Source organism: Neolamprologus brichardi, chromosome 20, assembly GCF_056152115.1.
Source record: "Neolamprologus brichardi isolate AB-2024 chromosome 20, ASM5615211v1, whole genome shotgun sequence".
Taxonomy (NCBI): domain Eukaryota; kingdom Metazoa; phylum Chordata; class Actinopteri; order Cichliformes; family Cichlidae; genus Neolamprologus; species Neolamprologus brichardi.
The window spans coordinates 21,753,611-21,769,085 of record NC_142123.1 but is presented as its reverse complement, the minus strand read 5'-3'; the positions used below and the strand labels follow the sequence as shown (position 1 = coordinate 21,769,085).

Sequence of the window (15,475 nt, the reverse complement as noted above, 5' to 3'; positions counted from 1 at the left end):
TTTAGTTTAATTCTTGTCATCCCGAGAACCATTATGCAAATGTTGACTCATCGGTATGTAAATGTCATGCTTTCTTTTTTCTTTTTTTCCTAATCTGAGTTACAAAGAAATTTCAGCTCAGGTTTCATCCTATCATATGGTAAATGTCGAGCCATGTTTGCCTTGAAAAAATAAGAACTCATCAGTTTCTTTATTGCCCACATGAATCACCTGAGCCCATTTCTCGTGTTGTGACAGTGAGATCTATTACAGTGGCATGAAACCAACTCCCTGCACTTAAAAAAGCAGCTGCAGCCTCCAGCTTTGCACCTAAACCCTATATTAGACAGTGGGTGAATTTAAGTTCCAAATGCAAAATCCATGTTGCTATTCCATGGGTTCAGCTTTCATTTGGATGTGCCAAAAATGTCAAACAACTCACACATCCACATATTTTTAGATTAATATCCTTCCCTTTCCCTGTAACGCACCCAGAGCCGTCATACGGTTTAACTTGTACTTTCATTTTATCTGATAAAATGTGATCATAGACTTTCATCGTGTAGTGCAGGAAAGCTAGCGAGCTGCAGTGGGAACACGGAAGGTGTGTATTTCAGGTGTCACCTTCCAGCGACATCTTTGGTAGCTCTCTGCTGCTATACGGACTGACATAAGTTAGCTTCCACTGTACACCCTCAGTCCTCCAGAAGATGCAGTGAAAGAATAATGATATGCAACATCAGTGAGAGCTCAGCTAGCTGGTTTTCTTTTTATTTCCTTCCTTCTTTTTTAATACTGAACTCCCAAATCGTGTTGCTTCTGATGTATTAGTCTTGCCCAAACATTCTTTCACTGGTGGAAACATATCAGATCTTTTTAATAACATACTAAATGTGACCAACTAAAATCCTTTTATCCCTTTTCATGCACTAGATTTAAAATAATCTGGTTTCCCTGCATATTTTTTCTTTCCTATTAAAAAAGCAGCTTTCAGGATATTTGATAACTTTTAACAGAACCAAGTTTCAATTATGGCTATAAACATTTTTTTTATTAAGTCTAAAGTAACTTTGTGTAGGACTTTGGAATATGTTTAACATTTGGCTTACATTGGAGAGCAACACATCAATTGAAATGTGTGTGTGTGTGTTTCTCTATTTGTTGCTGGAGGAAAATATGAGACCTGAAAATGATGAAATATTGTCTGCTGGGTAAAGCAAACACTTTATTTTGCGTGTTAAATTGCGTTCATTTTCTGCACCTGAAATACATCAATCAGAGTGGAAGTAAAAATGTCTGCACCTGATTTGTTTCCATAGTTGAGATGCAAAAAAAGAGATTTCAATTTTGGAAAACACAAAGTCCTCATGCTGTAGAATCGGCACCTACATATCCCTTATCATGCCAACATTTGCAAACGCATGCCTCGTGTCTGTTTCATCAGCGGCTGTAAATCATCATACCCTGAGCTGGAGGTTCTCCACCCACTGCCCTACCACTTTATACTCTGGGGTAGAGGAGTTGGTCATCTGGAACTGGAACAGGTCATAGCGTCCTGGAGCATCGCCGTTCTTGTTAAACACAACAGAGGTGCCGGCACTGCCTGTGCAGAGCAGAGCAAGAGAGAAGATGCAAAAAAAAAAAAAAAAAAGTGTTAGACCTTGGTGTGGAAAAACAAAAAAACAAAAACCCTTTACCTCGTTGCTCCTGACTCCTTGGTGGCCTACAAGGACAAAGCAAAGGAGTGTGTGTGCCTTTCTCCAAATATAAACCTCCAAAAACAAAGACCCATATCTTGAACCTTTGTGATAATAACAGACAAAAAAAAGGCTAGAAAGCTACTAAGCTCCCTACTGACCAGTATAACACTTTCTTACCTGCTTCCTATTCATCATCACGCCTGCACAATGCCCACTGGCAGAATATATTCTCACATTTAAAACATGGTTAGTCATGTGCACTCTCAACTCTAATATCAAGAACTGGCTGCTGCTCCTTAAAAACAGCGCACACCTCCGCAGATTAAAAGTAGTGCTGCATTTCAGTCACACTCTGGTCAACAACTGGGGACGTAAGGAGGACAAACAGGTCAGCCAAAGCATCTTCCAGTCCCCATCCGCTCTCAGTGTGCAGCATCCAGGCTTAAGCGGGGCCCTGAAGATTTCACTAATTAGCTTCCAGACGACTGTGGACATCTGAAACATTTAAATATCTAAGGTTTTCCTTATTTGAACTTCTGCAGGCTCTCGAGCCTGTCAGTTATTTTAACACTGGTACACGTGTTAATGTGTGCACATTTTAATGCAAATGCCAGTCAACGTGAGTTCTCCTTTACAGCAGGGAGCGCTGAATGACATTAGCGGAATAAAGGTTGTACTTTATTTCATACATAAGGTCTGCATTGTTGATGAGGTCATTTCTACCACCTCACAATGCAGGAGGGAATGAAAAAAACTGCTGCATTTCACAAGTCTGTTCACCTTGGCAAAGCATACAGTGGTTCACATGCACGGATGGCGATACCATTTTTGAAATGGGACAGGGGGAGTCTGATGACACTTGGCATGGGAATTAAGTACTTTAATAGCTCTGGCTATAATAAGTGAAGAGAATGGACCACGAGCATATGTCCACAACACTTTGGGAACATGTTGTTTTTTGTAACTAGAACAGAGCTTGTGGCTTTTGGATGGAAGGCCACCGCACCTTCTCCTTAGTTTTCAGCCAGAAGGGAATTTCATCTCCCTCCAGTTTATTTTTTTTTTCCAAGGACATTTGTCATTGAACACTCTACAAAAGTTTCAGGCTAAAAGTCTCTTGTTAAACAAGAAAGGCAGACGAGGCGAGAGAAAATCCAATTTCAGAGAACAACATAACCAGCTTTTTAAATAAAATGCTGTGAACAAGCACCCAAATTTTCTTTTTGACTTTGTGACACGATTGTGTATTACGAATGAAAGTTTGTGGCCCTCACGGTGTCGATGCAGAGACACGAATCTCTCCCATTTTGCGGTTATGCAAAGTGACAGCACCATATATTCCACATTACCACTACAGAAATAGCAGCAGTGGAGCCATTTGACCCACTGATGTTTCAATTTAAAAGTAGAACACTAATTCATAGGCATCTGAGTGTCAGCACAGAAAATGAAGTGGGACGGGTGTTCAGAATTAATTCAAGTGTATTGTCAAAGGCGTTCTGAAAACTCTGTCGATATGAAAACCAAACCCAAACCGGGTGGGCGGCAGTCACCGTCCTGTCACTTCGGCTTCCACCAAACAGAGAGTAGACTTGTTGACACAGTGTATAAAGATGTTGACAAGGTATTGACACCAGTGAGCAAAAGCTGTCACAGGGTTAACATTCTTACTGCACGCCCCAGCAACAATATATAGCGTGCGCAAACACACAGTCATTCAGTAAAGTCACATGCATGATTGGGCACTTGGCGCTCAGTTTCGGCTTCAGAGCAAATAAATAAGTGGCGTTTCTGTGTGCGCAGATAAAAGGACATTAGAAATTCATTTTTATATTCTATTGCCTGATATTTTCAAGGGAACAAAATGCTTTGTGTAGAATCCTAAGCGAGAATGCTGTCTATGATGAAAGATTTATGCATTTGCATGTGGCTCTGAACTAAGACATGACAAAAGTGTACTGCTGCTGTGCGGTGCAGAGCAGTGTGGGTGGACTAGGGATCCACTGCTGTGTTTCTCTCGCATCATTATTCTCTCCTTTTTTTTTTTTCCTTCTGCCTCTCATTCTTCAGCTCTGTGACTCCAGCACGGTGGGGAGATCAACAAAGGAGGTTTACACTCCTTGGCTCTCAAACACGCGTTAGCAGCGGCACACACACACAGGATAATGTGCATGGTTCCAGTCTAAATGCAATAAGGGGCAGCGAGATATGCCTGACAGAGCACCAACAGAACAACCAGTTATAAAAAGGTGTGAGATACAACAGCAAGGCAGGAAGAGGCTGTGGAGACTGAAAATGGAAAATCTTATTTTTGCTTCACATGAACTTCTTTATTCGTCATTACCAAAATGAAATGTTTTCTAAGGCCGAATGACAGAAAAGTCAGCAGCATGAATCCAGATGGTTATCGAGGTTGGGCAACAGCTTGTCAATCCAGTGCATGAATCTGCACTTGGTTAAGGCCTTCTTGAAATATTTATATTGCTCTGTCGTTTGCATATAGTCTGCTGCTTTAGTTCCACCTTAAACTCAGAGGGCTTCCTGCCTGCTGGAACTCTTCACTGCTGCCATAGCGACAGTGTTAAAGAAAGGCAGGCGGCTCTTTAGCCTTTAACTCAATACCACAAGTTTGCTTTCACACTTTTTTAGTATAGAAGTATTTATATGGTGTAATTAACCTTGTTAAATTTAATCACTGCAATGCTTAGTGTCAACCAAGTCTCACATATACATACTTTTAATGCATCGGGATAATTTCAGTGCATAATATCACATATTACCCTTAATATTTCTACTGATATAATTTAATTTTCAATGTCAAGAAATATGAAGAAAATAAAGCACTGATTTACTAAAAAGTATTATCTGAAATCACAGCTTTCATACTGAAATCAACTTCTGCAGCCAGAGCCTTGCATTTTTTTCAGTTCCTCAGTGTTTACCAAAGTCTATTTTTAATGCACTGAATATGTTGCTTCATTATGATGAGCCTTGATCTTATATACACCAGCCTGCTGCTATAAATACTCACTATAGGACCAAACATACATCCATCTGCAATTAATACTAGTCCTTTAGTCCCTTAAATATATGTAATAGATAGATATTTTCTTAAAAACATTAAAAGTTTGTAAAATCGCATGTTTTCAGTGACAACAGTGAGCTTGGTGATATCCTACGAGTTGAATTTTTGCATTTCATCGTTTTGCAAAAATTATTTACAGAAAAGATTCTTTACGTGATGCCTACAGGTCTGAGTTGGTCCTTGTGGTGACCATACTACTTTATTCACCCACTGTTTATGTCATACTCTTACACAGCAATGCAGGACAGGACTAATTTCTTCTGATACAGCAGCTATAGCACACTCAATCGTCCTAACACTGACAAATACAACCGGTATTGAAAACTGCAACAGCCATTTCACTGATGGTTAAAAAACTATAAAGAAGCAGAAAATAAAAACCCCATCCTCTGAATAGACGCATTTCAAATGCTAATAAAAACTGTTTGACGATTCCCTTTTTTCCTGTGCAGCCCTCAGTCAAATGCTGCCTCCCAAAATTGGCACTCATTCATTAAAACTGGTTCTCAAAGTTTTGATGAATGCGTATTTGCAATAACAAATTTTTAAAGCAATTTAGTTTGGTCTGTTGTTGCCTGGATGATTGCAGTGTGTCATTAAATGTTTGTCTTCGCTCTACCTTAGTTAGTCTTTTGTCCTCTCTCTCTCTATGCTCTCTTTTTCTTTCCTCTTGTCTTTCCCTCCCCCTCAACCGGTCACAGCAGATGTCTGCCCCTCCCTGACCCTGGTTCTGCCAGAGGCTTCTTCCTGTTAAAAGGTAGTTTTTCCTTCCCGATATCCCCAATATACCTATAAGTGCTTTCTTATATTTCTTAGTTGATAGGGTTTTCTACACGATAGAGTCTTTAACTCACACCCTGACGTGACAGCTGATGTGATTTGGGGCTACATAAATAAACCTGAAATGCACTGGATAAAAAAGCAAAGAAAATCAGAGCTCTGTGGGAAAGAAAAAAAGAAAGAACAGTGTTGCTCGGTGTATTACTACTTAAATAACAAAACACTGCATAATTATGGGATTGTTGTGAAAACTGTTAACTCTTCCCTAACACACGCCTTGTGTTTTGACTGAAAATGACATTGGGGGGGATGGGATGTGACTGAACAAACAACCTTATTTGAATAGATAGAACTAACACGAACAACAGGATCTCTGAGGGGAATAATGAAATGAAATGGAAATTTAGTCTGATTACCACGCTAGAAATTTAATTGTTCAAATTCCTGGAGCTGCACGTGAATTAATAACAGCACTAAATATGCGCTGCAGGTTCAAGGAAAATCAGAGGGTTGATCTCTGTTTTAGAGTAATGAATGCATTCATCTGAAAAAAAAAAGAGTTGTGAAACTTTTATCTACTTTAATGTTGCAGTAAAATGATATGCGCATATTACTGTTTGAGTCATGCTTTTAAATAAATGAATCGAATGTTCCTGTTCATTTTCAGTTATAAGATATATGTTTAAAAGACTGGGTCTCCATCCATCCATACATCTATCTATCCATTTTTGTATGCTTATCAGTTTAGGGTTGTGGGGGTGCTGGTGCCTGTCGTGAGGTGAAGGGTGGGGTACACCCTGAACAGGTTACCAGCTCATATTCACACCCGGGCAATTTCGATTCACTAAATAAGCTACCATGCCTCTGGGCTGTGGGAGGAAGACTGAGTACCCTGAGAGAACCCCCTCACAAGCTAGATAGCCTGTGGATTTGAACCTAGAATCCACAGGAGAGGATATGCCCTTCCTAAAAAAAAAAGAAAAGGAAAGGAAGTACTGCAATCTTAGGTAAATCCTTAGTACAATGAGTAACGTAGCAAGAGGTACACTATTCCTACATATACTACACTGCAGGATTTTGTTATACTACTTAAAGAAAGTGACATTTTTATCTGGGTCCACTTCTAAAGTTTTGAGAGAAGATTATAGCCGTGCTTGAATCACTAGGATCTAAAAGCTAGCCGAATCTTATCTAGAACATTTTGTGAAGACACCGTGTACTTCAAAAGAGCCTTTAATGATCACAGGCTGACATGCATGCCAGCAGATTTGTAATGACAAAGGTTTCTATGTTTTAAATTCGTCTCCCAGTCTCTCTTCTTCCCTTGCTCTCAGCATTTTAGAACAGCTGTCATTAAAAGCCGTTCGGCATTAATTGTTAAGGATCCTCTGATTCCTGCACAGGGATGAATAATGTAGTTATTCAAGCACAGGTAGGCCCATCAAGTATCATATCGGTGCAAAATGTTACATATCTGACACATAAAAACAGAAGAGGTAGCCTGAAATGGCTTTTATGGCCATTAAGTTAGTTTTTTTCTTTCTAACTCACATGATGTGCACACAAAGCAACTAAAATACTCAGGAATTAAGTGTTAATTAAAGGAACAGTCTGACACTCATATTTTAAATATGATTAGTCTTCTTATTGCTACAAGTTCTAATAAAATACTGACATTATTTTTTGCCTTTATAACCACTTTAACACATGCACTGCTTTCTCAATACTGGCTGTATGCTGGAAATGCAAATGTCCAACTGAGTCAGATAGGATACTAAATGGTCTTGAGTTTCCTTGGATAAAGTCAGTGAACTATCTAATTGCACTCTGGTGCGAACAGTACTGATAAATATGCAATAATCCATGTGTTTCGTCTCCTGCCTTCTCTATCCAAGCAGGTCCCCTCGTCAAACCAAAACTAATCAGACTTGATTCTCCCAACACTGCCTGAAATTCATGTGTCACAACTTTTAAAGTGAGAATGTAGCTGGACAGTTGGTTGGAATATAGAGTGAAAAAAGGGGAAGCTTCTTTGTTTTTGTCCAAAACCTACCAGCACCTGTAAAGTGAACAATGCAGACCCTGCTTTTGCTTTGTTATGTACCAGAGACTTTATATAGTCACTCCTCATGGCCTAGCAGTAATCCAAAAAACCGTAACAAAAAAAAGAACCTGGCGTTTTAAAACCACAATATGCTCAAAGATGATTAATCCATTAATGAATAAATATTTGCACAGCTTCTCTTTCAGCTGATTCTATTATCCACTCGCTCAAAAAGAGAGCTTGAAAGATGCTGGACAGAAACCGCTCATGCTGTAGGACAACATCTGCAATGTTGATAAGTAGCTGATAATTGAATTTTGACATGGTTTACTCTCAGGCGTACAAGCTTTAAATGCAGTCCAAAATTCTAAACACTTAAGCCATACCATAATTGAGTTTGTTTTTCTTACCCGCGCAGCCTGTAAACAGCCTAACTTTTACAGCGTGTCACTCACCGTTGAAGCTGGTGTTGCGTATGTAGCTCAGCAGAGTTTTTCCCTCTGCTGCCTCCAACCGCGGACAAACGCCAGGATGATCAGGACATAAGTCCCGGTGCATCTTGTGGAGAGCGTGGGCCATGGCGTACACTGCGTCAATCACAAACTGCACTTTGCCTTCCTGCTCATACTTGGAGTCGATCCCGATGCGCTCCTGGCCTGAGGGAGGAAGAGGAAGACGAAGACTAAGAGCCAAATGCATTATGAACCATTAGACGTTACATTCCTGCAGCTCTCCCTGTCATCTCCAGTTCCTTTTTTCGTTCCTCAATTTGCCGTTTGTTGTTCTTACTTCAGTTTTGATTCTGAAGGAATTGCACCTAAAGCGACAATGTGGCTCAGAAAATAAGAAAACACATTTAATTCCCAAGTGGAAGCTGGATCATGAGAAAGTGTTTATGACAAATACAGCAAATACATTTAGTTACTGCAGTGCATTAGAAAGTAATAAGCGCCTAATAATTGACCTCATTTGTCCCATCGGAAAGGTGATGAAGATCATGAACTTTAGACTCTTCTACAGGGGCCCCCCGCCCTTTGATACCCCCCTCTCACAGTGGACTGCCCTTTCACTGCAGGCTGCTGTAAAGGTTCTGCCTCGTCCTGCTGCCGATACACCGACTGAATATGTAACGTACAAGCTCGACAGGATTTTTGTTGTTGTTGCAAACTCAATTGCATTTCAAAGGGTGAAATTATGGAAATTATAAAAACAAAAATACTACATCTCCTTTTAATGATGATAATCATCATCATCATTATCATCATAATCGAAATATTCACACTCCTACTTAACAAAAAAATAAATTAAAAAAACCTGCACCATCAAAAAGGAGACTGAAAGATGATTCCCTCCTCAGTTGTAGCTGCTCACAGGAGACTTCAGTGATGATAATTGGCAATACAGTATATAAAGAATGCAGAATATTTCAATAAAATAACGAAGCTCAAAAGCGATCTGCGCTGACATTCTAGCCCATTTCTAAGAACATACATTTCTGCCCACACATGACCTTTTTGATTTTCTGAGCTCGGTACAAGCTGCTCAATGGACAGTCTTTGCAGGGGAAAAAAAAGCCTGTTGTTAGTATTTAATATTCATAAATATCAACTCGGCTTGCAGTTTGAAAAGAGCCAATATATAGACATTTGTACAGCCATTTTCAGGGGAACTGAAGAAAACATAAAAGGCATTTACAGTCATTTTACAGAGCTTTTGTGAGGCTCACTAAGTGGAAGAGTATTGTCTCTGACACATGATAAAAGACACCAAACAGGCGATTATAAAGGGAAGAAAATCCTTCAGGAAACAGTAATTTGTGTCACGCTGCTATTACCATCATCACGTATGCAAGCAAGATTAATAGAGCATCCCACATCACAGGCATCATCCACATGGATAATAGATGCAGTGCAATGCCTGTCACGCCGTTGGCAGGCAAGTTTAGGTAAAATGAGCATGCATCACTGTAAGAAACAAGCCTATCATTAATACTACTAGTACTAAAGCAGAAGACATAGTTTTCTGTCACTTTCCAAGCTAAATAAATTACTCTCTGGCTCAGTTACTGTGCTGAGCTGCCAAGGTGACTGTGTTAAGGGGGGAATTGAGGGAATATGGGATTAAAGAGTTACAGGACATTAGCCACAAGAGTAGACAGTCTGCAACTGTAGAAAGACACGTGGTGCATTATTTTTCTAATAATAAACTCTGCCTGTCCTGCACCCGCTGGATAGAAACACCTGGTGTTAGACTTTCTGGATACACAGCAGACAAAAAAAACCCTAAACCCTAATCGTTTACCTGCAGATTCAAGTGCAAGCAAAAGGTCAAGTTCGAATCAACTGGACGCTGACGTGGGAGAGTGAAACTTTTTAGCGTACTGCAGAGATGCTCATTATTGGCGCGCGTACCTGTGCATTTTCGGCTGGTATCCTCTTTCTTTGAGGCGCTCAGCAGCTTGCAGTTGAAGTTTTCCTCCCAAAACTCGGCAAACCAGACATTCCTGCGATTGTTCTCGAGGGTGAGTGCAGTAAAGTATTCATCAAACCCTGGAAGAGAGGAAAGAGGAGAATGGCTCAGTTCCGGACCAATTACCAACCAATTCAGGGCTAGAGGAAATGTACTGAAACTTTTAGCTCGGTGGTGGTGGTGCAGTAGTGCTGGTTGCTAGGTGTAAGAACAACACTACTTCATCAAAATTTGACTTTAGTGGTTCCTCTTCCTCTCAAGCCCCGTGGAACTTTAATCACTTCTTTCATCTAGGAAATTACACTAATTAAAAACCAGGATGCGGAATAAATAACACAGGGATAGTAAGTGATGCCGAAGCCCGCTTCCTCGGGCTACGAGGAGCTGTAGGTGCTGAGCAGGTTTTCTTCACTTCATAAAATCCATTACAACGGAGATGGATTGAAGGCGTGATATATTAACTTAACACATATTTCAGCAGGGCTTTGGTGCCTGTATGAAGAATCATCTTTATGAGAAATAACCTGCTGCAAACAAAAAAAAAGAAAGCCTGTGTGGTGATTTTTTTCTCTTTTCTGTGAAACTTTACCACCCAATGTGGGTCAGCGAAGCGAGCTGGGACAAAACTCCCCCGCAAGCGCCATGGTGCAGTCATTTTTTACTGTTGTTTCTGAGCAAAGAGCTTTATCTACAATGGGGTTGAACCAGTTCTGGAATTCTGATAACAATCTGGCTAATTGCTAATGGCCATAGTCACGTCCTTAGTTTTGCTTTTGTTGTCATTCCCCCTGCGATAGACTGGTGACCTGTACGTCGCCTGTCGCTTAGTCGCAGCTGCGATAACCTACAGCCCCACTGTGACCCTGCATTGGATAAGTGGAAGAAAATAGATGGATGGATGTTATTTCCCCTTTTGTGCCAGGAAAATCCAGAAATTGTCGTTCCAAAAATATTGCTTTTCACTGTTTCAGAGTCTTTTAATTCTTCATAATGCCACATTCGAACATTCAAAATCAAATTGATGCAAAGCCACAGATAAATATCAGTCATCGCCACTGTTAAATGTCAGCATATTTGGCCGACAGGCTGATGTCGTCTGATATATTTTATAGCATCCCAAATGACTGGAGGAGAGTCTGAATTCCCCATTTTAATGTCACTGTGTATCCACTCTTTGTTATCCAGTCCCATTGGCTGAGTTGTGGGTAAAGGTAATAATGGCTAATCAGAGCTGAATGACTCAGCTGATTTTCCTTTCAAAGACCATCAATAATGCATGGTGGATTAATAATTTTCTCACTGCCTCCAGAGTGTACATTTGTCCTGGCTAGACCTCCCCTAATTAAAGAAAGCTTCATAAAACCCAGCCTTTCAAATTTCCTCAATTGTAATGATGAGTGGTTATTAGGACTGTGACACTGAACAGAACTTAAAATAGATGGCACATGCTGTGAATATTTCTGTGGTAAATTTTGCATGTCCTTGCAAATGAAGCTATATAATTCCCTTGTTCGCTTCCATTTTCTTCAGGGCAGACTTCTTCAAACTGCAGTTTTAAAGAATAACAGAGTCGTTAATGACATTTCATTTAGACATTAATGATATAAAAAGTTAAAATAGTAAAAAAAAAAATTGTGTACTATTAAGGTTTTTCTCAAAACCACCATTAAGCGTCGCTTTTGATAATGAGGCAGTGCTTCTGTAATAATTTTAATACCTGTGATGACTTCCAGAGATGAAAATGTTTACAGTCACTTATTTCTGTGTTTGAGAAAAGAAAAAAAGTCATTTTATTCTAACTGACTTTCGTTTGGTCTTGTGCAATCCACAGCCAAAGATGGGAACAAGGACACGCTGGTTCTCTGCGGGATGTCAAAAGTCATTCAGAGAGATGTAGGAAATTGTTTGCTGAAGCAGAAATACATGATGCAGAGGGAGGTGAAGTGGGTAGAAAGAAAGTAAATAAAAATATGTCCTTGTTCTTAATAGTCTTTGAAGATTGCAGATTTTTGATCAGTATATGTTTAATGATGTTACAGGATTTCTACAGCATACTTTTTTCACTGCAGTCCAATCTGCTGGATGACACGACCGTTAAACGTGAAAGCGATCGTTCACTTTGATCAAACAACAAAAAACTAGGATTCTGGAGCATTTTAAGATCTTTTCAGCTCATTACTTGGGTTTTATTATTTTCAGTATTGACTTTTGCCTTTGAAGATGAATTCAAACAACAATACACTACCTGTGAGGCACCCAGGAGTACTCGTGCAGCCGTTAGCAACTAGTGATTGAACACTGAACCAACCTTTGGTTAGAGCCATGATCCTAGAAAAAGGCAATATGCACCATCTGAACTTAATAAGGTTTCACCTTTATGTGACAGAACAGCAAAGACGAGACAGGAAAGTGGGGAAAAAGGTACAGCCAAGGGCCCGGGACAGAGCCTGCAGCACATGGAATATGTATATGTTATATGAATATGTATAATACACTGTGCTAAAACAATAAAAAAAATTATTGGACCACCATTAAGTGTAAGATTTACACCACAGTTGTCCTAAATTAACAGTACTGGTAATTACCCAAATCATTTTTTCATGTTTCTGTGATGGTTAATCTTGCAGCATGTGCAAGCTCTTTAATCAAAATGATATTCTTAAAGCTGAAATATAATTATTGTTGTTATCCATTCATTTTCAAATTTCCTGTTTAACAAAAACTCTGTAGAAAAAATTGTAAATCACATTATGTTTTGATTAAGTTGCCAAATTACAGTTATTTACTTGAACAGAAAAATTAGTTTTGAATGTTATGCTTGATTAATTTCTGATGTCTCAGAGAAGTCCAGTGTGCTGGCTTAAATTTGGCTTTATTTTTGCCAAATATATAATAATAGAATTTTTAGTATATTGGACACGTTTTTGACAGAGTTCTAAAATATTTGTGTTTTCTTGTTTTTACGACGGGGGGTCCAATAAATGTGTTAAGTGCTGTATGTGTTTCAGAATGTTTCAGTCAGTAACTAATGCATATTTTTAATCTGCCAAACTGTAATCATTTACTCCGTAATATAGCAGTCAACATGTTTGCCTCACATGTAAAAGATCCCAGATTCCAGACTGAGAACAGACACAAACTGGAGGAAGGGTGACAAGCTAGTGTACACTTAGTGCCAATCCAAACCCCTGTAAAATGGGAGGTTGTCAAACAGTAACCTCAGAAAGGATTTCTTTCACCATCAACAAATAACACATAACATATTGCACAGCACAACCTTAACTGGAAATCCTGAAATACGCCCTGTTGTGAAGCTATTGTTTCAAACAGCTACAAGGATAAATGTGCTGGCTGTGCCACCTTTAGTTTTCTAAGACCTTATGGATAAATGGGAAAGGGGCTCTTTCTGTCACAATCAATGATAGTGAATGAGAATATATATATGGATATGCTAAATCAATTTCAGTTTGTAATAGTGCCAGAGCAGTACAGTTCAATATGTTATACAGAATGCATATATCTTCCAACTGTGGACATAATTTCCTCCCCAATTTTTCACCAATGTGCCTGAAATGCAAGAGAGAAATTGGCACCTTAACGCATTGCCTTTGGTCATGTCATAAGCTGCAAAAACACCATTCTAATGTATTATCAGACAGAATATATAATGGGGCTGAAAATGGATATGGACCAAAGTCTGTTATTTTAGGTCTCCCTGGTAGATTCATCCCAATGAGAAAGAGAGGATTGTACTGTATTCTTGCTTATTCTGAAAGGAAGAACCTCTTACTGAAGTAGATTAGTGAGAACGAACCAAGTATTAAAGGTTGGCATAGAGTGTCGTTAGAATATCTCACAAGCATATCACATTCAAAAGCAGACCAATTTGGAAAACCTATTTGAACTGCTCGAGACCTAATGTATCTACCATCTGGCTGCAGAGTTTGTTTGCTAGTTTCTTTTCTAAATGTTCTGATAAATGAAGACTGATTATTATAATTTTTGAGAAGCTAGGATGATGAGTTCTGTTTGTGGTTTATTCACATAAACGTCTTTGTTTATAGATTTCAGAATGGATCCATCCTTTTATTATAAAACTGGAAAAAAAACAAACATATTTTTGAGAAAAATTTGAGGGTTAAGTGTTTAAAATCAAATGCATGAATCCACCGTCTCCTGGTGAGCACTTTAAAATAAGGGCAAAGCTGAAAGTACTTATTCCAATCCTAAACTAATCAATGAATTTAAATTTACTTGATAACCAAAAATAAAGGCTTCCTGTGAACACCATTGTTTTCTTATATTGGCTTGCTGTGTAAATGAGCAACTGTTGGCAAATTTATGAGTCATAAACTCAACAGGTAACAATGACACCATTGTATTCACAGTATTTAGATTGATATCTTACTTTCTTGTTTTTAGCATTGTTGACTTTGAACTGATGAACAAATTAATCAAGCGATGGGGGGGAAAACACCCTTAATGAGCGAAGCAACGTAACAAAAGATCCGGTGAAGACTGTAATGTGAATATCTGTGTGCCCACCTTTAATGGACGAGCGTTTCGGCAGTATAGTGATTGCTCCCACTGCTACATCCTCAAACTGGTTGATCGGGCTGCTTTTGGACCCCCAGCTGTCAGATCCAATCCACAGGAAATGGCCCACCTGATTGGCTCTCTTGGTGGCATTGAGAACTCCCCTGCAAAAACATTCATGTTCATTAGGAGAAAGCAAAAAAAGGCATGTGCAATCTAATATCTATTACACAGAGCATCAGCCAGCTTTAAGGAGCTGTTTGGACATTACAGCCATCTCATGCACAGTTTCTGGTTTATCTCATTAAACCTGAGACGACAGCTGTTTTGTGGGTACGTGTTTATCTGTTACTTAAAGAAAACAGACATTTTTCCTGTCTGTTTTCCTTTTTCCTTCACTTGCACATCCACTTTTTAGTCGTTCGAGCTGAATTTGCAGTTACCACAGTCAATGTTTGATTCTGTGTTTCTTTACGTAAACACTACCCATGGGGCATTGTAAATGAAACAATATCTCTGTTGCTTTGTTGTGATCTGTATTCCTGCTTCTCCTCAGAGGCATGCTTGTGTTTGTGTTGTTACAGGTATGTTTGTGTTGCAGACACAGCCCGTGCACATGGTAAATCTGTGCCTCTAGCCTTTCTTCGGGAGCTGCTACTTAGAGATTAAAGAGCTCGACATGGCAAATCATCAGCACGCCTGAGCAGACATGGGTGAAGCCAGAATGTGCGGCGCTGCTCACCGTATGTCTTCTTCGCTGGCAAAGATGATGACTGCCCGCGAGTGCTGTGTTTCCAGCAGTTGTTGGATGGTTTTGTCGTAATCTTCCAGCTTGGGGTTGTGTGGAATCTTTACAGACTGGGCGATGCAGATTCCACCTTT

General features: G+C 39.4%; 1 protein-coding gene across 1 annotated transcript in view; it reads right to left on the bottom strand.

Moving 5' to 3' along the window:
* LOC102776692 (metabotropic glutamate receptor 7-like) overlaps nucleotides 1–15,475 on the bottom strand; it is a 72,469-nt gene that overhangs the window by 21,667 nt on the left and 35,327 nt on the right. The window contains exons 3-7 of the mRNA XM_006796360.2: nucleotides 15,336–15,471; nucleotides 14,603–14,757; nucleotides 10,000–10,137; nucleotides 8,044–8,244; nucleotides 1,443–1,582 (exon numbers count right to left, since the gene is read on the bottom strand). Of these exons, the coding sequence (XP_006796423.1) occupies nucleotides 1,443–1,582; nucleotides 8,044–8,244; nucleotides 10,000–10,137; nucleotides 14,603–14,757; nucleotides 15,336–15,471 (770 nt within the window). The remainder of the gene's footprint in view (nucleotides 1–1,442; nucleotides 1,583–8,043; nucleotides 8,245–9,999; nucleotides 10,138–14,602; nucleotides 14,758–15,335; nucleotides 15,472–15,475) is intronic.